The sequence below is a fragment of the Tasmannia lanceolata genome, unplaced genomic scaffold (assembly GCF_043159265.1).
Source record: "Tasmannia lanceolata isolate RefF3 unplaced genomic scaffold, GAP_Taslan_0.1 ptg000048l, whole genome shotgun sequence".
NCBI classification, from domain to species: domain Eukaryota; kingdom Viridiplantae; phylum Streptophyta; class Magnoliopsida; order Canellales; family Winteraceae; genus Tasmannia; species Tasmannia lanceolata.
Genome location: NW_027518725.1, coordinates 2,599,252 through 2,624,376, shown reverse-complemented (window position 1 = coordinate 2,624,376; position 25,125 = coordinate 2,599,252). Strand labels below are relative to the sequence as shown.

The window sequence follows — 25,125 nt, the reverse complement described above, 5'->3', positions numbered from 1 at the left end:
TATACTTTAACACTCCCCTTCACATGCGACGCCTCTTATTTTTTAGATGGCCATGTCTTCTTTTAGGGTGGCCGAACACGTGAATTTTTAATATCAAGGAGTTAGATTTGATATTGGCACTACCATCTTTTAAAAAAAAAAAAATTTGCACTAACTCATCTTGTCTTTTCTTTTTTAATTGTGCCAAAAATTATTATTACAGTTCCCAAAAGACAATCAGAAGCAAATTAAAAAAGAAATGACAAGCTGAGCTTGTGCAATTATTAAAACACAGTAGTGCCAATGTCAGTAGCTCGGATTTATTGTCACCCTTATCATGGTGCATCTAGAAGATCGCTATACTCACAACAAGTAGGATTGGTAGTAACATTTATAATGTTAAATAAGAACTGTTTTGCCAGTGTACTTAAACTGTTTCTATGATTAATCCTATTTTAAAAAGATGATTAAAGTAAGCAAGTTTGAGCATATTCAGCCGCCCAATTTCATTATTCCTTCTGTCTTTCAATGATTAAGGGCCCACGCTTCGTTGGTTTTGTATTTAATTATACTAATAAATAATAGGTGTTAGGAATGGTGAATAATCTATATTAATTAATGTATATACGCTGCTGATATCCGGCCGACCATATTTTGATAATGGGACAAACTCACCTTGTATTGCACTTTTTAATTGGCTGTTGAAAGCTTTTTGGGAATTGTAATAGCCTTTGAAAGCAGGTGAAACTATAAAATAAGGTGATTTTCTCCCATTATCAGAACATGTTATTGCCACGCCAATTAAAAAGTGTGTGGCCATTTTTAGTGGAGCCACTTAGGTCGGGCTCAACCCAAACTTGACAGGTCCAATCTGATTTTAGCTTGGCTCAAGTTGGCCTTTCCTCGGGTTGGATTCGGTTAGGGTTGGAAAAGGCCAACCTAATTTAATTTCGGATTGTCTAGGGTTGAGGCCTTGGGTGGCAATCCGACCCGACTTGAATATGACCCTGTCCCCCACAATTTAATCGTGATTTTATTTTAGTTTGGGTCGACCCTGTTCCCATAGTTTTATCGGCATTTTATTGCAACCTGATTCGACCATCGACCCAATATCCATTTTTTGCATGTTTTCCAGTTTTACCCAAACCCAGCCCGACACAATTTGGAAAATAGGGTTAGACGCGTAGTGTTGAGAGGGTTAGAGGGGTGGGGTTAGGGCTAACCCTCCTCAATCCAACACTACTTACCACTAAACTTCTAAGTAAGTTTCATGTAAAGGACCAATTACCAATGGGGGACAAACATTAGGCAAAATTATGAACAGGACCCATGCTTTTCAAAAATTATCAACGGGGGACAAAAGAGGTCTTGTCAGTAAAAGCTGGACGAAAATACCCTTTGAAATTTACAACACGTTTTGACCTTGTTTTCTCCTTCTTCCCTCTTCTTTTACTTCTCCATTATCACCTTTTTTATTTTTTAACCTACCAGTCATCTTCCTCCTTGTTTAGCCACCATTGTTGCTGGCAAATCTTGAAAACTTGAATGTTGAGTTCTTATCATCTATCTCTTTGTATTTAGGTTTTGTTTTTCTTTCTTTTTTTGTTTAGGGTTTTGCACTATTTTTCATTCCTCTATTTCTGATTTATCTTGTTAGGGTTTAAGCGATATGTTTTTTAGGGTGAGTTCTAGAGATAATGCATGGATGGCTTCACTCACACTTTTTGGAAGACAAGTGGTTGTATAAGAAAAAGTTGATGTAATACGTGAATGGATGGCTACACATTTTTTTATTTACTTAAAAAAAAAAAAATTTGTAATACACAAATTGATATGTAATACATGAAGCACATTTAATGAAAACAGCATACATTTCTTTGTTATTTCTATCATGAGCAGAATTATAATGCCATTCGAAGAGTTGTTATAGGCAGGGGGTTTTGTAGCAGAAGGGGTTTATCAACTCTCTAGAAGAGGGTTAGTAACTCTCAAAAGTAGGGTTACCAATTTTCGAATGGGCTTATCAAGTGCTTGAAAATTGGCCGAGGGTACTGGAGTTTTGGAAAAGGGTTTTCAAGTTTCTAGGATTTGGGTTATCTAGTATAAAAAATGAGGTCACCAATTTCCGAATGGGGTGATCAAGTCCCTAAAAATTGGCCAAGGGTATTAGAGTTTTGGAAGAGGGTTTTCAAGTCTCTGGGATTGGGGTTATCTAGTATAAAAATGCGGTTAACAAATTCTGAATGGGCTTATCAAGTCCTTGAAAATTGGCCAAGGGTACTGGAGTTTTAGAAGGGGGTTTTCAAGTCTCTAGGAATGGGGTTATCAAGTATCAAAATGGGGTTACCAATTTTCGAATGGGCTTATCAAGTTCCTGAAAATTGGCCGTGGGTACTAGAGTTTTGGAAGGGAGTTTTCAAGTATTTGAGATTGGGGTTATCTAGTATCAAAATGGGGTTACCAATTTACGAATGGGCTTATCAAGTCCCTTAAAATTGCCCAAGGGTACTGGAGTTTTGGAAGGAGGTTTTCAAGTCTCTGGGGTTGGGGTTATCCAGTATCAAAATGGGGTTACCAAATTCTGAATGGGCTTATCAAGTCTCTTATGAACACGTTTTTACTTCCTGTTTTTTTTCACTCGTTCATTTTCACGTTTTTTTCTTTCTACCGTACGATTCATCTTCCTCATCCTCCATTGAAAGGGAGAAGGAGAAATGCAAAACTGTAAAACAAATGAAAAACAAAACCTAGATATTGAAAGATAGATGTGAATGAACTCATGTTTCAAATTTTCGAGTTTTCCACCTCCAATGGTGGCTAAATGATGAAGAAGATGACTGGTGACGTAAAAGAAAAACAAAGTTGAAAATGAAAAAGTAAGAAAAAAGAGGGAAGAAGAGAGAAGAGGGAAAAGTGGAAAAGCAAAACGTGTTGCTTAAGAAAAGGGCATTTTCGTCTAGCTTTTGATGACAAGACCTCTTTTGTCCCTCGTTGATCATTTATGAAAAGCTTGTTAATCGATCTTAAGGTAAATCCAATGCTTTTCTCCTCCTTTTGTACCTTCTGAAAAACATCAAGGGGTATATATCTTACGGTACTGAGACCTGTCACTCGATGTCATCAGATAGCAACAAAGAGCAAAATAATAACGTCTCTCTTATCTGTTAATTACTTTTGAAAAAATGGCAATGGGTCGCTTTCTGTGGCCGCATTTTATTTGAACGGATCAGATAGACTTCAAATCGTCACACTCAACTATAGCCACAGGATGAATTTCATGGAAAAAATACGACCGTTGCGGTATTGCTTCACCCATTGGCCCACCCAACGGTAACAAAAGAGGAATCCCAAAACATCTAGACGTTAGATTATACCTACACGTTTCGGGGAATAACGGTCTTTGGGACCCATCACAAATATGACAGCTGGCACCAATAGAATGTCGAAATGTGTCGTTCTCCCAACCATATAAATAACCCGACATATTTGAGAAAGCTTCCTACTTTTTGAACGGGACTAGTACTGAAATTACAAGAATATCCTGAGCAGATAAGAAGAGAATCAACCGAATAGAAGGGCATTGCCGACTTTTCATCTGAATGATTTGTCGCGAGGCGACAGAGGCGTAAGTGTGTAGTGTCTGCGTTTTACAGAGCACGAGAGAGATATCGGTAGTGGGAGCTGATTATTATTTATTAATACCCCATGCGATTTGATAAGGACACCTCATCTTTTGTCTCTTTACTAGAACATAGTTCAAATTAAATGGTGTGATGAAAAAGGGCGCATTTATCATTTCCCTTTTTATATGGTGTGTGGGACCAATGTAGCCGTTGAGGAAGGTGGATGCCAGAGAGATGTTTAGTCAGTCACATGGTTTCGCTGTAAAATGGGCCCCACCCCCACCCCTTCTAATCCATAAATCCCACCATTCTCTTCTCATTTCTCCACTCTACACCTCTTTAGCAGTGCAAAAACACAGAGAGAGAAAATATGTCTAAGGAAGTGAGTGAAGAAGCCCTTCATGGAAAAGACTATATTGACCCACCTCCAGCTCCATTATTCGACATGGGAGAGCTGAAGCTTTGGTCATTTTACAGAGCTCTAATTGCCGAATTCATCGCGACTTTACTCTTTCTCTACGTCACAATCGCCACAGTAATCGGCCACAAGAAGCAAGCTGACGTATGTGGTGGCGTAGGCCTCCTAGGAATCGCCTGGGCTTTTGGTGGAATGATTTTCATTCTCGTTTACTGCACTGCCGGAATCTCAGGTTTGAAAAATTAAAAATAAAGAGTCTCTTCCATTTTGCCCATATTTTCCATTTCTACCCTTCTAATTTGTTCCCCATTTGGACCCTTTTGCCAGGTGGACATATCAACCCAGCGGTGACTTTTGGTCTGTTCCTAGCACGGAAGGTTTCCTTGCTCCGAGCAGTTTCCTACATGGTTTTCCAGTGTTTGGGAGCCATATGTGGTGTGGGTTTGGTGAAAGCTTTCATGAAGCATCCTTACAACTCTCTAGGCGGTGGGGCCAACGAAGTTGCACCCGGATATTCAAAGGGAACGGCTATTGGTGCTGAAATTATTGGGACTTTTGTTCTCGTTTACACTGTTTTCTCTGCTACTGATCCAAAGAGAAGTGCTCGTGATTCTCATGTTCCAGTAAGTAATACAACTCTCTTTATGTGAAACAAGATAAGCTTTTAGAGTTAAGAGTTATTAGAGTTGGTGTTATTTAATCATTTATACTTCAACATTTTCTAGTCTCCGATCTTTGATTCTCTTAATAATGGCGGGGTCTTGTTTATTTTTTGGTGCAGGTTTTGGCTCCTTTGCCTATTGGGTTTGCTGTTTTCATGGTGCATTTGGCTACCATTCCCATTACTGGAACTGGTATCAACCCTGCTAGGAGTTTTGGAGCTGCTGTTATTTACAACCAAGACAAAGCCTGGGATGATCAGGTATATACATGCTTCATGAATGCCAAGAAACAGAAACCCAGATTGTTTTCTCTTCATATTGTTTTATTATTTGGTTTAGTTGGCTGTAATTTGTATTTTGAAAGATTACCCACTTAGTTTTCTTTTGTATAGGCTATAGTTTTCTCATTGTTCTTTGTTTTTGAGGCTTTACTAGTTCTTTTTTAATGTGGGTTTTGTTTGTGCAGTGGATATTCTGGGTTGGACCCTTTGTTGGAGCTCTAGCTGCAGCTGCATACCATCAATATATTCTGAGAGCTGCAGCTATTAAAGCCTTGGGATCCTTCCGAAGCAACCCTAATAACTGAGGAATCAGTTATGCCTTTGCATTTGATTTGTTTTTTCTATTGTGTAGAGATCTCTATCCGTGCATTTGTTGGTCTGATTTATGGGACTTAGTGGGGGGGGGGGGTGGGGGGAGGTTTTACTTTTTCAGTTTTTTTTTGTGTCATTTGGACCATTCACGGGCTGTTTCATCCTCTCTCTTATGAAATGAATTCTTTCCTGGGGACATTATCTCATCCACCTGTTTCTTTATGCCATTTTATCTCTCTCTTCTACTCTTCTTCAATCTTACTGTTCTCCGCACGACCCTGTTTTGATAATGGGACTACCTGACGTTATTTTATATATTTTGACCAGCTGTCAAAGGCTTATATTATGCTTACAAAAAGCTCTCGGTATCCAAAGCGTAGAACAAAGAGTGAGTCACATTCTATAATGTAGTTGGGAATTTGCTAGGGACCATCGCTGAAGGCATTTTGCGGATCTGCTGTGTTGCATGAGAGCATCCACATAGGCTCAGTACTTTTGTTTTATTCATTTATTTCATCCTATGTGGGGCTGCTCTCTCATGCAACAATCCGGTCTATGAGATGGTCCCTAGATCCCTTTTATTACTTGGGAAACTCAAGGGAAATTTACGGAGGGGACCACCAACCCACATATCATATATTCATATTTGCCCCCTTTTATTACTTGGGACACCCGCTCTGTTTCACGGGAAATTTATGGAGGGGACCACCAACCCACATATCATATTTGCCCCCTTTTATTACTTGGGACACCCGCTCTATCTCACGGGAAATTTATGGAGGGGACCACCCCACCCCAAAAACACTCCAAGATTTTGTCCTCATAAATCTGCCATCCCCAAGAGTAATTTTTGTCAGCATTTCTTCCGTTGAAGCTACTGTTTTCTAGCTTTTCCGCATTCAATCTATAGTGTATTATGTTTTGGGTTTGTTTGTATTTGCTCAAAAAAGCATAAGCTTTTGGAGTTGGCTTGTTTCACATGGTAGCCGGGTTCAAAACATTGATGTTAATAAATCCACACTTGGCACGTGTAGTCCAGCACGTGTAGGCCAACCCTAAAAAAGAGGGGCCACCACACCTGAGGGGGGGGGGAGTGTTAAAGTATGAAAGATTAAACAACTCGTCTCCAGCAGCTTTTAAGCTTTTGGGGTAATTGGTTGTTTCACATTTGCTAGTCATTTTAGGGGTTTTTGGGTCTTCCTTCCTCTATAGAAAGAGGATCTGGGAATTTTAAGGGCAATCCATGTGGGTTTTTTCAGAATAAGCGAGAGCCCATTTTGCTCAATGTCCCTCAGTGTCCCCCCTCCCCAACAGAGTACTGGACTGAAAATTGCACTAATTTTGAGACCAATAATTGGTTGGGGATTCCACAACCGGTTGTCATAGTCTAAACATACGGGCCCTTAGTCGGAGACCTTGAAATTTTCTCCATCCTTCTTCTTCTCCCCCTTCTTAATCTCCCTTCCGCCTTCTTTATAGAGAGAGAGAGAGAGAGAGAGAGATTACCTGAGCCTCAGGTTGAGGATGGTCAACCCTAACCCAACCTGCCTCCAAATCAGATCGTGTTGAGTCGGGCTAGGTTCAGATTGAGTTCGGTTAGAGTCGGGTTCATCTACTGCGAAATGGAAAAATACAAGAAAGAAAAACATAATCCTGAGAAAATAATGATAAAAATAGAGGACGAAGGTCGGATTCGGGTCGGATCGGGTTGGCTTTTCCCAACCCTAACCCAACCCGAGAAAATGCCAACTCAACCCGAGCCAAAATCGGGTTGAACCCGTCAGGTTCGTGTCGAGAGCCCGGTCCAAGTTGCATCCCCTAGGAGAGATGGGTTGCGGCTCTCATGTGGGCATTTTCATGATTTTGAAAATCTACCTTAGTCCGTGAAGAAGACGTACGAGGTAATAATGAAAGGGACGCCAAAATATCATCCCCGTGGTAGAGCATTAAGTATGCTGTACGCATGTATGTTTGCAATCAATGTGGATGCTAAATTACGAAAGAAATCATTGGTGGGGCCCAGCCGACTAAGGCAATCGAACGGGTTGGATCATCTTACGAGTGTGGGCCCCAGATATCTAATGTACAAAAATTTAAGGGTTATCATTGTTTGGTGCATTTATATGCATCATGGTCCCAGCCTAAATTACATTGGTGCCTGAAAAATAAAAGGTTAGGACCAGGGAGGTGTTTGCCACCTAGTATTACTTGGGACAGCCCCCTCTAGTGTTACACTATTGGGGCTGTACCAAGTATAAAAAGAGGGCGAATATTATAATAAGATATATGAGGTGTAGTATAAGATCCAAACAGCTTGTTTTGGATTGCAGAAATTTCTGGAAAGGTTTGGAAAGGAAAAATATTTCTAAAAGTTGCTACTTTTTTTATATGCAAACAACAAAGATAGCTTAGACCAAGGTTTAAAATTTCGGTTTCGGTAACTGTTTCGGACCCCACCAAAAACTGAAATTTCGGTCTGAAATTTGGTAATTTGGTTCCAAATTCCGAAATTTCTGACCGAAATTTCGAAATTTTGAATCACTTTTTTTTTAATAAATAATGTCATTAAACGAAAATTTCGGACTGAAATTACCGAAATTTGGTAACGGGCGAAAAATGGAATTTCGGAAAATTCCGGTTTCGGTCCCCACCGGTATTCGAAATTTCGGATTTCGGTCGAAATTTTAAACCATGGTTTAGACAGACCCAGTTCAAGTTTTATTTAGAGGGACTTTCAATTTATGATACTATCCCTCTAAATTAACCATAATCATATCATTTCCCTCATTGGAAAGAATAAATTCCCCAAGATTTTTTTTTTTTTTCAAACCAGGCCTAAAATTCATCTCTCTCCAATCTTGAACAGGAATTCCTACCACCCCTTCTTAGAGAAATGGCCACAACCCTTATTTTATATACTGAATTATCTTTGGGGGTGTTTGGATCTAGGGAAAACAATTATGGGAAATAATATTTTTCATAAAAAAAACATTCCATGGATAAAAAATCTAAGGTTTGAGATTTTCCTTGAAAGCAAGGAAATTTTTTTTGTTTGGAAAAAAATATGTAAAGTATAGGGATTTTTGAATGGAAAAAGCAACTTTCTTTTCTTCTTCTATTTTTTTTTTTTTTTTGGCATTATCGTTTCCTTAAATATCAAGTCTCTGAATTTAGGCAGTATTTTAGGAAGGGCAGTGATATCCCCCGCCCCCCTCTGATGGATAATCTCCCACCCTCCCCTTTTTTTTTAACATGAAGGAGATGCATTCCCCTAACAGAACCCAGAACCCTTCTACTTCCTTTGTTTGTAGTCATACTACCCCTTATCCCATAAATCCCAGGGGTGTTTGGATCTTAAGAAAAGAAAATTTGTAAAATAATATTTTCCATGGAAAAAAAATATTTTGTTGGAAAATTCCAAAGTATAGTAGCTTTGCAGGTTTAATTGAAAGCATGGAAAAAAAAATTATTTTGGAAAAAAATCGTGGAAAATCGGTTTACCAACTGATGGAAATTTCATATCATATGGGATAGAAATTTTGGAAAAAGATATCTGAGACCATTGTTCGAGGAAAATAGAAATCCTAAGCTATGATTTTTTGCACCGCAACCTTGGGGTTGAGATATTTGTCCACCACTAGGCCTAGATGTACCCAGTGGGCAGCCTTCTGATGGTTCATCAGATGAATGGTCATGATCGCTGAGCACATATGCCAGGTGTGCACAACGTCAAAGATGATACAGAAGAAAATAGAACTCCGCCATCAAAGAAAAACAGAAGCCGCAAAGGTTCAAAAGTTGAGAAAGAGCCAATGAGCAAGGAAGTTTAGCCAGAGGATGAAAGACCACTTGGATCACATGGGTCTTAAATTCACATGAGTATGGGGACTGACTCTAGAGATCACGTGTATTCTCTCATCTCTTACTTGTTTTGAGTTTGATTTTAAGCGTATCATGTCCTTGGGTGTTACTGTTCTGCCATCTTCCTTAGATATTGTTCTAAGGATTGGGGAGTGGTCTTGTTTCTTTTATTCTATCATCGTTCTTTAATTAATATATTGGTTAGGTCCTAACCCAGCATCGATACGAGATCTTCATTCATCAGAGTGGGATAATCTTGATAGTGATCCCTTGACCCAATTCATTAACTCCCCCCCGTATGGGCTACTAAATATAGATCATTTGCACAGAACTTTTTCGACTTCAGGCTCTGGAACATTCAATTCGAATAGATCTACCAACACATGTTATGGCAATTAGAGTTCCAAGTTAGGGCCCAAAGTAGATAGTCCCTGTCCACTAAAGTGATGGCCCACCTGTCACGTATTTTGTATTAGTAAAAACAAATGAGATGCTGTCGTGGAAATTTTTTACCCCTAGAGTAGAAAATGGCCAAAATACCCCTATCATGTATAAAATTACAAAAAAAAAATCTGATCTCATAGAAAATGGCCCAACTACCCTCATATCATATATAAAATTACAAAAATAATCTTATCTCATAGAAAAGGGCCAAAACACTCGTTATCTCGTAGAAAATAATCAAAAACTCATGGAATGATCAAGATACCCGTCTCTATTAGAAAATGGGCAGACACCACTATTTCATAAAAATAAACAAAGTATTATTGTCTCATAGAAAATGGCTAAAATAACTATCTCATAGAAAATGACCAAATGCCTTATTTAATAATGGATCAATTACCAATGGGGGACAAACATTAGGTGGACTTATCAACAGGACCATGCTTTTCAGAAATTTTTAACGAGGGACAAAAGAGGTCTTGTTATTAAAAGCTGGACAAAAATGCCCTTTTCTTAAGCAACACGTTTTGCTTTTCCACTTTTCCCTCTTCTCTCTTCTTTACCTCTTTTTTTTTTTTTTTTACTTTTTCATTTTCAACTTTGTTTTTTTTTCACCTTACCAGTCATCTTCTTCATCATTTAGCCACCATTGGAGGCGGGAAAACTCGAAAATTTGAAACGTGAGTTCATTCCCATCTCTCTCTCAATATCTAGGTTTTGTTTTTCATTTGTTTTAGGGTTTTGCATTTCTCCTTCTCCCTTTCAATGGAGGATGAGGAAGATGAATCGTACGGTAGAAAGAAAAAACATGAAAATGAACGAGTGAAAAAAAACAGGAAGTAAAAATGTATTCATAAGGGACTTGATAAGCCCATTCGGAATTTGGTAACCCCATTTTGATACTGGATAACCCCAACCCAGAGACTTGAAAACCCCATTCCAAAACTCCAGTACCCTTGGGCAATTTTAAGGACTTGATAAGCCCATTCGTAAATTGGTAACCCAATTTTGATACTAGATAACCCCAATCCCAAATACTTGAAAACCCCCTTCCAAAACTCTAGTACCCTCGGCCAATTTTCAGGGACTTGATAAGCCCATTCGGAAATTGGTAACCCCATTTTGATTCTTGATAACTCCAATCCTAGAGACTTGAAAACCCCATTCCAAAACTCTAGTACCATCGGCCAATTTTCAAGGACTTGATAAGCCCATTTAGAAATTGGTAACCTCATTTTTTATACTAGATAACCCCAATCCCAGAGACTTGAAAACCCCCTTCCAAAACTCTAGTACCCTTGGCCAATTTTTAGGGACTTGATCACCCCATTCGAAAAATTGGTGACCCCATTTTTTTATACTAGATAACCCCAATCCTAGAAACTTGAAAACCCTCTTCCAAAACTCCAGTACCTTCGGCCAATTTTCAAGCACTTGATAAGCCCATTCGAAAATTGGTAATCATACTTTTGAGAGTTACTATCCCCCTTCCAGAGAGTTGATAAACCCCTTCTGCTATAAAACCCCATGCCTATAGCAACTCTTCTAATGGCATTATAATTCTGCTCATGATAGAAATAACAAAAGAAATGGATATTGTTTTCATTAAATGTGCTTCATGTATTACATCCCAATTTGTGTATTACAAAATACAAAATTTAAGTAAATAAAAAAATGTGTAGCCATCCATTCATGTATTACATCAACTTTTTCTTATACAACCACTTGTCTTCCAAAAAAGTGAATGAAGCCATCCATGCATTATCTCCAGAACTCACCCTAAAAAACAAATTGCTTAAACCCTAAACAAGATAAATCAGAAACAAAGGAATGAAAAATAGTGCAAAACCCTAAAAAAAAAACAAAACTTAAATACAAAGAGATAGATGGTAAGAACTTAACAATCAAGTTTTCAAGATTTGCCAGCAACAATGGTGGCTGAACAAGGAGAAAGATGACTAGTAGGGTAAAAAATAAAAAAAATGATAATGGAAAAGTAAAAGAAGAGGGAAGAAGGAGAAAATAAGGTCAAAACGTGTTGTAAATGCCAAAAGGTATTTTCGTCCAGCTTTTACTGACAAGACCTCTTTTGTCCCCCGTTGATAATTTTGGAAAAGCATGGGTCCTGTTGATAATTTTGCCTAATGTTTGTCCCCCATTAGTAATTGGTCCTTTAATAATAGAAAATGACCAAGATCCTTGAACCTCATGACAAGATGTATTTTGGTCATTGTATATGAGAAAGGGTTACTTTGGTCTTTTTAACAAGAAGATGCTAAACTCACAGGTGCCTTGCAGAAACTGGTCAGAACTTGATTTTGCTTCGAACCCATGTTATTTGCTTCTAACTTTGATTTTAGAATCCCTCTTTTAAGAAATGAGGTCTATTGGTTATAACTTATATCTATGAAATATGGGTATTATGGTCATTTTATGAAATATGGGTATTATGGTCATTGTAGACTCAAGCTAAAGAACTTGACTCACCTATTTTAAAGGGACTTTGATTATTTGGATGAACAACTAGGGTTCACAACCTTCTGAAGGTTACCCAAAACTACCCCTGCACTAAGTCCAGTCATTTCAAGAGGTCCAGTCATTTCCTCAGTTGCCATTGTAAGCTGTAAGCAGCAGCATATCGAGGGTAGTTTAGTCATTTCAAAAAGGCTAGAAAAGGAAAGAAAAAAGGAGAGAAAAACAAGAAGAGCTTGGAATCCAAAGTGTCCTGCCAGCAAACGAGAACGAAACCTGCAAGGAGAAGGAAAAGAGCGAAAAATAAGGAAACGAGAGAGAGAGAGAGAGAGGGAGAGGGGGTGTCATTACCAATATATATATATATACACAAACACATAGAGATTGCGATCAGATCTTTAGATCGTCTTTCAAGAAACACGCATTACTAACAAAAAAAAAAAAAACCTAGAATTCTCCTTCTCCTCCTCCAATTCAAACCCTAATTTTTTTCATGGCTATGGCTACTGATTCGCCTTCAAACAATCTCTCCTCTCCTTGGTGGTCACCTTCAATTCCCAATCTAGACCCTCCTCCGTTCCAAGATTCCGATCTATCTCCGGCCAATCTGCCGGGGAACACCGAAACCCTAACTGAGAATTCTGACGGGAAGGAGAAGAAGCCTGCTTGGAAAAAGCCTTCCAATGTTTCTTCTATTGGATCGATCATGGATTCGGACTCTTGGCCTGCTCTATCTGAGTCCGCTAGGGTTTCGCCTAAATCGTCCTCTGATTCTTTGAAAACTCTCTCCGAAGGATCGGTCCCCGCCTCACAGGTAAAAAAAGTCTCTTCCTGTTTCTCTTTTTCTTCCCTTGCTTTGTTCGTCTCTGTTTTTTGAATTTTCTAGGGTTTTTTTTTTGGGAATTAATTGAATTTTCTAGGGTTATAACTTATATACGTATATATGTGCATGCTTTTGTTTCTTGATTTTTCTAGGGTTTTTTTTTTTTTTGAATGGATGAATTTTCTAGGGTAATATACGGGTCTACGTGCATGCTTTTGTTTCTTGAATTTTCTAGGGTTTTTTTTTCTTGAATGGATGAATTTCCTAGGGTTCTAAACCTGTATATGTGCATGCTTTTGTTTCTTGAATTTTCTAGGGTTTTTTTTTTTTTGAATGGATGAATTTTCTAGGGTTATATACGTGTATATGTGCATGCTTTTGTTTCTTGAGTTTTCTCTGTTCTTTTTTTTTTTTGAATGGCTGAAATTTCTAGGGTATATATGTATGTGTGCATGCTTTTGTTTCCATTGCGGCCTGTGATTGCATCTTCTCCACTCGCACATAAAATTCTCTCCCTGTTACATGCCTAATTGGGCGTGACAAAAATAAATAAAGAAAAAGATAGAAGAGAGTGAGAGAGGTTGATTCGAGGCAACTGCAGCTCCAAACATTCCAATTTGAGAGGAACCATAACTCTACTCTCCTAAAAGAGAAGTTTCTGTTTTACTTGCAAATTCTCTCTATTTTCATTAAAATACAAACACAAATGATTCCCACATCACTACCCTATTAACCCATTTACATGACACATAAGCAATAACTGACTCCCACAACCTTAAAACACGTTCCCACAACTACGTAATAACTACATTACAACTACCAGATAAACACTATAACTATATGCATATATCTTTCCTTCCTCGTTAGAAACGACCTTGTCCTCAAGGTCGAATTATTGAATAAAATACTTTAATCTGCCGGGGTCCCAAATCGTATTGGCATGATTTTGTTGAGCAACACAATTAATGTTTGACGTCCATCTTCAAAAATAACTGTCGTGATCTTTTGAACTCCAATTTCAAAATATGTTGTGATCAAACTCGAAAAGAAATACAATTTTTCATTTTTGTCGGCATCAATTCTCATACTTTTCTCTACACGAACATCATCTTTTTGAAGTTTCACCTTTTTATCTTCTTTGCACACTTTCTCCATCGCTATGCCAATTTTGTCCAAGCCTTCCGCAAATCGCCGGTCTTCTTCCATCAATTTCAAAACAAGTGTGTGGATCTTTTGAATATTGGCATGCGCGGAATCCATAATCTCTCTAGTTGTAGCCATAGCGCAGGATCGACCGGTCTGATACCACTTGTTACATGCCTAATTGGCCGTAAAAAAAATAAACAAAAGAAAAGATAGAAGAAGAAAGGGAGAAAGGTTGATTCGAGGCAACCAAACTTCCTAACAGTCAATTCGAGAGGAACCATAACTCTACTCTCATAAGTTTATGTTTTAGTTGCAAATTCTCTCCATTTCCATTAAGATACAACTCGTTAAATATAAACATAACCACACCACTACCCTATTAACCCACTTACATGACACAAGCAATAACTGACACCCACAAACTTAAAACAAATTCCGTCAACTACATAATAACTACATTACAACTACCACATAAACACCATAATTATATGCATATCTCTCTCTTCTTTTTCTTTGTTCTGTTACTTAAATTTTCTAGGGTTATATATATGTATATGTTCATGCTTTTGTTTTCATAGGGGCCTGTGATTGCATCTTCTCCACTTGCATGTAAACTTCTCTTCCTGTTTCTCTTCTTTTTCTTTATTCTGTTTCTTAAATTTTCTAGGTTTTTTTGAATGGCTGAATTTTCTAGGGTTATATATATATATATATATAGAGGAAAATGATTGTGAGCTTGAAGTTCATATAGCTTATATGAGCTTGAGGGCCCAAACACATGGGTCCTACATTTTTTGTGGTGATCCAAACCATTCATTTGCAAGGCTCCATCATAGATAGGGTGTGTACCAAAAATCAGCTCCATTGGATCATCCTATCCCATCCAAAAGCGGAGGGCAAAAATGGGCAGATTTGTGGCAAACGGTGTCTGTCCATTCTGCCCTCCACTTTTGGCTGGGTTAGGATGATCCTATGGAGCCGATTTTTTGTACACACCCTATCTATGTAAGGGCCTTTCAAATGAATGCTTTGGATCATCCTAACAATGTGGGCCCACATGTGTTTGGGCCCTCAACCTCATATAAGCTATATGAGCTTCAAGCTCACAATCATTTTCCTCATATATATATAATATATGTATGTATATAATATATGTATGTATGAATGTATGTATGTGTTCATGCTTTTGTTTTCATAGGGGCCTGTGATTGCATCTTCTCCACGGAAGTCTATTAATAACAACAACATCATCATCAATAACAATAATGGAAACCCTAATTCAACTCCGAATCACACATACCCCACTCGCCAGAAACCCATGAAGCATGGTGGTGGGCCTGTCCATGGCAATTTTGCTCCTGCGCTATTGGCAGAAATGCCTCACAATTCTTCTGATAATACGGGAGTAGTGGTGGCCCCAACTTCTTCTCCGAAAGATAGTCCTCACAAGAGCAATAATTCGGGGACTGGATCGAAGGGGTTGTTTGTGTCGCAAGGCTACGTTGGAAATGATCATCCACGCAATCCGTACAAGAGAGGAAATGGAGGGCCTCATCCGCGTGGAGATCGCCCTTACCATAACAATTTTGGTTACAGGCGAGATCATGAACGCACAAATTCCGAGTGGAATTCTTATCGAAATTTTAGCAATAGAGATCTACACTTGCAGCCACATAGAGTTGTTTCAAGGCCTTTTATCAGACCACCACCACCTCCTTCCGTTCCATTTATTAGTCCTCAACCTGTTCGGCCGTTCGGGAATCCAATGGGTTTCCCTGGTAAGCTGCTTTGCCTCATGAAATTTAAGGGTTTCATTTTTTTTGTTTCATCCTGACAATTTCATTCTGTTTCAGAAATGTCTTCTCCGGTATATTATGTGTCGGCTCCACCACCTGAGTCCTTTGGAGGGGTACAATTTTTTACTCAAGTAGCCCCCCCAACAATGTTCTTCCCTGCACCAGATCCTCAGTTGCATACTAAGTTAGTAAAACAGATAGAATATTATTTCAGGTATGGCAACTTGGCTGGCTTGCTTATGGTAGATGCGTGAACCTTTTCAACGCTATTCTGAGTGTCTTCTTTTATTTGTTGCTAACTTTGCATCTTTTCCTCCCCCATTTTTTTGTTTGTTGCAGTTCTGAAAATTTATGTAAGGACATATTCTTGCGGCAGAACATGGACGAACAGGGCTGGGTTCCTATCTCTTTAATTGCAGGCTTTAAGAAAGTGAGTTGCTTGGGATTACAATTTTAGTTTCCTTTTGATTAGCATCATTATTCATGGGCACTATGCAAGCAATGGTTCGTATTACTTATAATCTCTTATTACTAATGCATGCTTCTGAATATCGTTAGGCTTCTATGATTTGTCACTAATCCAGGATGTTTAATAGATTGACATTGTTTTTTATTTTTCGAATGGTACATAGATTGCAATCGTAATAGACATTAAATATGCAATCTCATTATTCTCACTCATTTTTTATATAAATCTTGAATGGTTAGAGCTATAAGGAAGGCCGGGTCTTATCTGCATATTCCTGAGAAATCAGCATGAATGCCTTTGTGTCTAAGTTGTAATTATGGTAGATTAAACACTTCAAATGGCATGACAATAAAATTTAAATCTTGAGTGGAGTTGCAATGTCATTTTTCTTTTCTCTTTTGGTTCTTAATCTTCCATTTCTCAGTTGACATATCCTTGATTGCATAGAAGAAAAGTGCTTGTGATCACATATGTCTATTATGAGTTAATACTGTTGATCCAAGCTCAGATGCTAGTGATTACTCAATCTTTTCAAAGGTAGCAGAATTTTAACATAATCTTTGTCTCCACCATTTACTAATATTTATATAATCAATCATAGTTTTGGACAAAGATGCGAGCTCTCATATCTGAGTCTCCATAACCATTTGCCCAATAAAGCTTGATTCATGGCCTTAAGATTGCAAAATCTAAGACCCCCATTGGATTCAGGGCGACACACGTCCTCCTATCTGACCAAGTGGTACCTTCTTTTTTCAAGTGAACTGCCTAGAGGAAGTTTCTTTGAAGCCTTTTAATTCGGTGTATCACCGCCATTGGGCATCTGAACAATGAGAGATAGTAAATAGGCCCTTGAGAGCTGTACTTTTTGTTATTCTTTTTTCTTTTCTTTATCTCTTCATTTCTTTGTATTGCCTTTTTAGTTCTATTGACCATCTCGGTCTCTTCTTCGCTTTAATGAATCGATTAGCTATTCTATATATACATATATGTATATATATATATATATATATACACACACACACACATAGAGAGAGAGAGAGAGAGAGAGAGAGAGAGAGAGAGATGCAAGGGCCGGAGAAGGGCCCTTGAATAGATTCACGTCATTTTTAAAGTCGGTTGAGAAACCAAATTCGCTTGCACGTAATGACGTGGATCTATTCAAGGGCCGTTCTTTAGCCCTTGCATAAAGAGGGCCCTTGCATCTATCTTTCCTCTCACACACACACACACACACATAACTCAAAAAATATATGTGATTTATGAAAAAATACTCTATTACCCCCTACGACTTAAAAAGACTTAAATAACACTCTAAAAACTAACTAAAACTCTTTTGACATCAACTATAGGCCCCATCTTCTTAACTCTTTAATTCTTCAGAGCATCTTGGATGCTCTCCCATTGTACGCTCTTGCTTGGAAAGAACTCGACTCCATTGAGTGGAGAAATCTGACCCATCTTCCACATAGCTTCGAACGATGGTTCATCTGTTCTTTAGAGATGCTGCAATGTCATCTTTTAAGTCTCTACAATAAATAGTTGGATCAGGGACTAGCTTTCTTATTATAGCATTGCTTAAATTACTATTTGTAAAAACAATTGCTTAATTAATGCTGGGTACAGCAATCACTGATTTTCCATATCAACTCCAACTAGAAGTCACTTATTTCATCTTCATTCTTTTAGTGATTGTTTCGGAAATGTATGAGAACAAAGTACTCTGACCCGTCCATGAAGAAGGATCAACAATTAATAGTTTTATCCTTAGTCAACTCCAACTAGAAGACACTTCCTTTCATCCTCTTCTTTTAAATGAATGTTTCTAAAATTTATCAGGAAAATATTTGCACCAGCTTGTCCCTGAAGAAACATCTAAAGCTTCCCATTGCTGTTGAGAGATGTCTTCACTCTTCACAATTGATGTGCACAGTTCATTACAGGTAGACAAGGTTTCCACAACCACTAGCTAATAAAAGTGAGATTTAGAGCTTTGATGTCCTCTTCAGTAGACCATTTTCTTAGAACCTGAGCTAGGTTAAGAGCTTTGATATCCCACTTCTTTTCTACGGAAGGAAAACTCTTTTAGTCATCTTTCTGCTCGCGCACACACCCCAACGACCCAGTTTACCGGCCTTATACTGCTTTGTTACTTTAAAGGAAGTAATCCATCCTAACAACCCAAATGATCTGCAATATCCATTTCCTTAATGTTTTTAAGAATGTAACGGAGCAGACCTGGATTGTTGACAATAGTTGCATTGAACACAATACTGTCAGACTAATGGTTTTTGCCTTTTTGACCTAGGGAATGGGTCTTTGTTGTCTAATGGACTTTGGTTTACTAAGGTCCTCATGTCTGAAACTTTGTGCTTATGTTGAACTCGGATGCCATGTACACGTTAAGTTACATAGGGCATGACATGTTGCATGGTGAAGCAATGTTTTCTGATTCATTTTGCTGCCTATTCCATGTTGGAATGGTCAGACAGTCCTACCTGGGCCATCCATCTTGGTTGGATTAGAATTATTATGTATGTTTAGGAAGAAATGTCATTCTTTTTCTTCTTTGTAGCAAGTTACCTTGCTGAGTGTGCTTTTTTATTTATATAGATACATTTACTACAAGTTTTATCCTCTATAAACAAATATTTTTTTGATAACAATATATTTTCTTGGGTTTTCAAGGGCCCCTGTCTCTGACTATTTGTGCTTATGTCAGATAAATGTACATTTCCAAGTTACATAGGGCTTGACATATTGCTTGAGGAGGCCACTCTTTCGGGTTGTCTTACTGTCCTATTCTATCTGGCAGGCAGGATTGGAATGGTTTGCATGTAGTAGTTGTATTGCTTTTATTGTTGGTTAGTCTTGGGTTCAGCCACATGAAGCCCTAGGGTATGTTGATCTCATAAAGTTAGGTATGCAGAGTGTGGACTAAGGAAGCAACATTGGGACTACTCCTTCAGGTCATTGGTGTATCATGTATGATTGGGTCCATTTGTTGGTTTTATTTCATATTTTTGCTGGGCTTTGTTGTTTTTCTTTTGGCACCGGTGGGTGGGGTCCTCCTTTCCCTGAAAAACTGCAATTGTGTGGGTTGTAGGATCTGGCGGCACTTTCTGATGATCCCTTGTTTAGTGCTTGTCCACCCTTTGTAGCTTGACTGGGAGCTCTCAATCTTATCCGTAAGCCAGTGGCTTAAGTAGAGATTTCTATAGGGGATTCAATGTGTTTAGGGTCTCTGGCCAGTGCTTCTTGTTATTGGACTTTTAGGTGTTCGTTGGATCATGAAATTTTCCACACCTAGGGATTTGCTGGCGGTTTGAAAGTGGACTCTTCCAATTTGTCATCATAATCTTTATAAAAGTAGCTTGAATAACCTAGGGTCTGCAAGAGAAATATTTTATCTCTTAGCCCCCTTCTCTTTTTAATAAAAATTATCTCTTAGGCCTTACCCATGTAAAAAAAAAATTTAGGGTCGGCAAACTTTGGGTTAATGTTTTGTGACACAGTAGCCATGGGTTGGTTGGTCTTAGGCACCTTCTATGATTGCCCTTGATAGGTTTAATTATTAATGGAGATTCTAATAGAAGACATCCCTGGAATATGCTATAATCTTATTTGATGTTATCAAAGATATCTCATTACAGCTTAACGCTATTCAGTCTTTTGACATCAATCTGAAGCATACTAAATCAGAATAAGCTTTACTAACCTCCATATTGGTATTTCCTTGTGGAATTACTGTATTCTTGAAAATAGCTTCAGAAGTCTTCTCGTCCTTTATAATCTCCCCATCACTGCAATTATGAAAAAGGAGAAATCCAGTTTCTAATTTCCAAATTTGGTGGCTAAAATTACTGTTGTTTGACATGGAATGCATGTGCGTGTTATATGTGTGGACTCATTACTATTTGTCCATTTAAAATTCTCACATTGTCTTTTAACTATGCAATGAATTTTTTTCTTCTCACTTCAGTGGGGCAAACTGGCGTTACAAATCATGTATAATTGTTGTAGAGATCGAATGCCCTGACTCTCATGTAATTGTTTTGTAGTGCACTTGCGCAACACATGGCTAGATTTTTATTGTTTTATGTTCCATTTCATGTCAACTAATTTACATCTATATGTTTCTGTACTTTTAAAGATTATGGGTGTTCCATTGCATATAAAATTGCTCGACGGCATCGTGCCGAGTCGATTAGGATTTTCTTCGAATGCGTTTTGACCCACATCTGCATTTTGAAACATCATCCACTTTTTATTGAATACAAAATTGATTGTTCATTTTGCTGCATTTTTCTTTTTAAGTATTTATTCATTCAAAGGAGAAATCGTCTGGTATTTGCTGCAGGTGAAGCTTTTAACAAACAACATCCAGTTTATATTGGACACAATACGAACATCAACTTTTGTAGAAGTGCAGGTATACTTCTGTTTTTCCTTGAGTTGATTCTAGTCTAAGGTGCAGCTATTTTTGAGTTTTAAATATTTTTTAATGGTATTTTTAACTTTTAAATGTTATACACTTGTGTCCTTCGGCAACTTTTCAGGGTGACAAAATAAGGAAGTGCAATGATTGGAAGAATTGGCTGCTGCCACCACCTTATCGGTCTGCTACCACCTCTGGTTCACCATCCCCAGCAACATCAAAGTATGATATGCTGGTGACTCGTATCCAGAATGTTGGAATAGATGATGGACCAAGTAACCAGAAAAGTATGAGGGGTCCTGTAGATGCTCATATTGAAGGGGGGGTCCTAAGTAGATCATCATCAGGGGTGTCACTTAGTCATTCTGTGATGCCAGCTGAACTTAGTAATGGGGAGGTAATAGGCAAGGTCTCTGTTCCAACCGGTAATGATGGATCCATGTCTGCGAGAAGTTTAGGCAAGAGTGATTCAGGCTAAGCGGCCATTCCCAAAAAAAAAAAAAAAAAAGTGATTCGGACTAAGCGATGTTTTCACGATATTGCAGAAGGGGTAGGGGTTTTGGGTAGTGAAGGAGTAGATGCTAATATGGAGAGAAGGGGGCACGAAAGGTTTTTGGGGTTTTGTAAAAATTGGTCTTATGCCTATTTGAGAATAGCAGAATCAGTGGGTGAGCTTCTGAGGCTAGAAGAGCAAAACAAAGCAAAACCAAAACAAAAGGAAAAAAATATAAAAATGAAAAAATAGAAGACAAAAGAGACCAAAAGGAAAGCCTAGTTTTTATGAGCTACTTTGAGGTTGTTTGGTTTTGTATAGTTGGGTTTTGGTGTGGATGGATGGTGCTTGCTTACGATTGTTTTCTCATGGCATGATATGGGTCTTTTGGGTAGGGGGTTGGGGGGGCAAATTTGGAGTTGATTTCCCTAGTCATCCATCAGCTTTGTTGGGTCACATTACCTCAAATTTTGCGGAGGATTTGAAGTGTTTGAAGAGTTAGAGACGAGAAAAGGGTTGGAATCTGCTGGATGCTACTCTGAATTCCCTGAGCCTCTGCTTTTCCATTCTCTTATGTGACATATATTATTATGTTACATCTATATACCTTTTCTTCAAGACTCATTGGAGATTATCTCTGCATAAAATGCCCTGATAGAAAGGGGTCAACATTTTCTATAAGTATTTGTTAGATTAGGGCAGGGGATTTAATAATATAAACCATAAACATGCTGTGGATTTATCTGATTTCTTTGAACTAGTTTGTTGGATTCTGATAGCTGCTTCTGGTTATGTATTACCATTAGCAGAACTTTAATTAGTTTCTATTGCATTTGTCGTGTTAAGATTTTTCGCAGGACCATCGAAGCAATTGGTTTGGAGGGTGAGTGAGTGTAGGGGTCCCCCCCCCACCCTTCTTGCCATCAGCCAACATCTTAGTGTCATTATTTGTTTGGTTGGATCTACTGTCAACTCGACAATTGAATGCTGCATTACTTACCTTTTTATTTCATTGTTCTACTAATGGTTTTGAAAAACACGATCTTACTCTTTCTGTCATTCATTTTTGCTTCCCCTGCCAAAATGTTCAACACAATTCAACAAGAACAGGAGCCCCAAAGGTGTATAACACTCCTATTGCTGGCCTTAGGTGGACTGTGCTTCCAATTAACACACTGGTTTGTTGTTTGGGTCGGAATTCTTGATATCATTTGTTTCTTCAACTTTGTTTTTTTAGATTCAGAAATATCTTCTATTCTAACATGTCTGTAGGGGCTTTTGTGGGGAAGGTTTTGGGGAATAGAAACATGGTAGGAAGATATCTGCACTGGCTCTTTTCTGCTCCATAATTCCAACTTTTCATTTGCAAGTAGTCTGTTTTCCCTATTCGTGTTTATCCTTCTTCACGGGCTAATGCTGCTGATTTTCTCTGTATTGTTCCAATATCTGGGTTGTCTCCGAAGACACATCTTTGCAAATGGTCCCAACAAATGGACACATCTTTGCTAACCTTCTCTCTCTATCATTCCAATCCCAACAAAATGGATATGCTAATCTTCTCTCCAGCAGTTCCAATTTATGCGCTTTCTTTGCAAATGGTACCAACAAATGGACATGCTAATCTTCTCAGTATTGTTCCAACGGTCTCCAAGGAGACATTTTACCCAACGGTCCTAATCTTCTCTGTATCGTCCCAGTTTTATTCGAATGTCTGTAAAGAGACTTCAACATGGTCCATTGAGTGTTCATGAGCTTAGATATGCGTAGATATAGGTCTCACTGTGTTCAGGGCCTCAAGTATGGTTTCCATTGGGTTAAACACCATAGATAGGTCGTAAAATAGACGGCTCAAGACAGGTCAGACCCGTTCGGCCCAATGGGAAAGCTTAAAGGGCTGTTTGGATACGTGGATTTTAGAATCAAGGTTTTAGTTTCAAAGTAGTGTAAAAGAAGGTCATGACCAAGCTGCTGGTATGCTGTCTTGGCAGCTTTCCCGCATCCTGTGATTTCTAAAACCTGGAAACATGGGATGATTGCCAGCTCTCTTGCTGTCGGAATTAAGGTCTAGAAATCAGAAAACGACAGCTGCTCTCTTTCTTCTCTTGTCTCGAGGAAATCCAGGATTCTAAAATACGCTTATCCAAACGGCCCCTAAAATCCTGTTCTTTTGCTTGCCATATACTAAAATTTCTCAAATGTTTATTTTGGATTTTCAGAATTGATTCTGACTGCAAAGCCGATTCTTGGCAAACTGGGCCTTTGGTACTCAATTGTAGAATCGCTTTTGGACCCAAATTGTCACTCTTGATTCCAACAAAAATGCACGTATTGCTGGTAGCCAGAATCCCTTTGCGTCTAAAATCAACTCCACCTTTCCAACCAAATGCCCCATTTTTTACTGAGAGAGAAAATCTTCTGTTTCAAGAATGACCATATCATTTTCCTCTAAATTCTAGAGACAAGACAAACATTTTTCCTCCAATCCAAACACGGAGGTATATGATACTTCCACTTCTTTTTGTTTGTCTTCATTTTCCAGGAAAAGACGAAGGGGTTGGGGTGTCTTTTTTTTCCTGAAAAGACAACCAAAAGGCAATGTTAAATGCTAATAAAGTGGTTGGACAGATATTTTCCATAGGTCGGTCGGGTTGAGTTGGTCTTTCCTCGAGCTGGGTTAGGTTAGGGGTTAGAAAAAGAAAAAGCCACCCTGATTTAATTTCTAGTAGGTTAGGGTTAGAGTGGACTGACGTAGGGGAGAGGCAACTACAGTGACCAGTTGAGAAGGGCTTAGCACTTGCAAGAGAAAGCTAACTTAATAACTAGCAATTAATCTCAAATGTCCATCTAAAATAACTTAAGTAAAAGTTTAAAATTTAACTAAAATAATCCTAAAATAGAAATCCTGTAACAAACAATAAGGCCTTGTTCTGCGCTTTGTAGTCAATGTCAAACCACTCATTATTAGTAGTTTTTTCCTGCATCATGGACCCTCCTCAACCTAAGACCCAGTTTAGGTCAGGTTAAGGTTGAGGTTAGGGTTGCAACTCGGGCCCGGTGGGCCTGGTTTTCGATAACCCTACCCGAGAAATTATTTCAGATTGGGTTGGGTCGAGTCTTCAGGGGAAAACTCGAGATTCAAAAACCTGACCTTACCCGATATAGTTTTTCAGGTTGGGTCGGGTTTCTAATGTTTACCTTGTTATAGTGATTTATTTCAAAGACTGCAGAAAACAACAAAACTTGACACCAAAAATTTCCAAATTTAAGTTAGTAAGTGCATAAATATACGTCCAATCTCCTTTTTACATCACAAACTTGATCACCTTAGAGAAAACAACTATACATATATACTTAAAAATAATTTTGCAAGTTACTTGAGAAAATCCAGCACACCTACAAGAGTCAGGTCAGGTCTCGGGTTTTTTTCCTTTAAACCCGACCCGACCCAATCCAAGACGTGTGATCTCTAAACCAGACATGTGTTATTTTCAATTTAGGTCAATGTGGGCAGGGTAAAGCCCAACCCAAGTTGCAACCTTAGTGTAGGCAATACCATAGTATTAGAGCTCGTCAGGAAGTACTTGGTACTACGATCATTGGAGGAACAATATCTAACCTAAGGATGCTCCATAATCTTTTCGATTACTTGTCGAGAACTACGATCTTTGGATCTAGAACTGAATCATGTCCTTGTAGTGCAAGAAGCAATGTGGGAATCAAGGGGTTCAATAAAAGAGAAAAGGTGGGAAGTGAAAAGTTTTAATAAAGAATAAAGATTTAAATGTGTGGAAAGCATCATTGAAAGTTAACTTGAAGCACACAAGAAGCTTTATTGGAAGCCAACAGGAATGAAAAAAAAGAAGACAAGGGTTGCAATAGTTTAGGAAGGGTTTAATATAAGTAAGGAT

The 25,125-nt window shown here is 38.4% G+C and overlaps 2 protein-coding genes across 2 annotated transcripts; both read left to right on the top strand.

Annotated features, from left to right (window-relative positions):
* The first annotated feature begins 3,919 nt into the window (after nucleotides 1–3,919).
* On the top strand, nucleotides 3,920–5,366 carry LOC143864231 (putative aquaporin PIP2-8). The gene is made up of 4 exons (XM_077375127.1): nucleotides 3,920–4,252; nucleotides 4,348–4,643; nucleotides 4,802–4,942; nucleotides 5,149–5,366. The coding sequence occupies exons 1-4, from the start codon at nucleotides 3,973–3,975 to the stop codon at nucleotides 5,266–5,268; spliced, it is 837 nt and encodes a 278-aa protein (XP_077231242.1). The 5' UTR covers nucleotides 3,920–3,972; the 3' UTR covers nucleotides 5,269–5,366.
* A 6,874-nt stretch (nucleotides 5,367–12,240) lies between these two features.
* On the top strand, nucleotides 12,241–22,049 carry LOC143864220 (la-related protein 1C-like). Its single transcript, XM_077375112.1, has 6 exons — nucleotides 12,241–12,866; nucleotides 15,220–15,799; nucleotides 15,875–16,031; nucleotides 16,157–16,247; nucleotides 20,647–20,718; nucleotides 20,846–22,049. Exons 1-6 carry the CDS (start codon nucleotides 12,546–12,548, stop codon nucleotides 21,200–21,202), a joined length of 1,578 nt encoding a protein of 525 aa, XP_077231227.1. The 5' UTR covers nucleotides 12,241–12,545; the 3' UTR covers nucleotides 21,203–22,049.
* Nucleotides 22,050–25,125: the final 3,076 nt, after the last annotated feature.

Coding starts and splice junctions, on each gene's coding strand:
- LOC143864231 (XM_077375127.1), top strand. CDS start 3,973: ATGTCTAAGGAAGTGAGTGAAGAAGCCCTTCATGGAAAAGACTATATT. Junction 4,253..4,347: donor CTGCACTGCCGGAATCTCAG/GTTTGAAAAATT, acceptor CCCTTTTGCCAG/GTGGACATATCAACCCAGCG. Junction 4,644..4,801: donor CTCGTGATTCTCATGTTCCA/GTAAGTAATACA, acceptor TTTTTGGTGCAG/GTTTTGGCTCCTTTGCCTAT.
- LOC143864220 (XM_077375112.1), top strand. CDS start 12,546: ATGGCTATGGCTACTGATTCGCCTTCAAACAATCTCTCCTCTCCTTGG. Junction 16,032..16,156: donor CAGATAGAATATTATTTCAG/GTATGGCAACTT, acceptor TGTTTGTTGCAG/TTCTGAAAATTTATGTAAGG. Junction 16,248..20,646: donor TAATTGCAGGCTTTAAGAAA/GTGAGTTGCTTG, acceptor TATTTGCTGCAG/GTGAAGCTTTTAACAAACAA.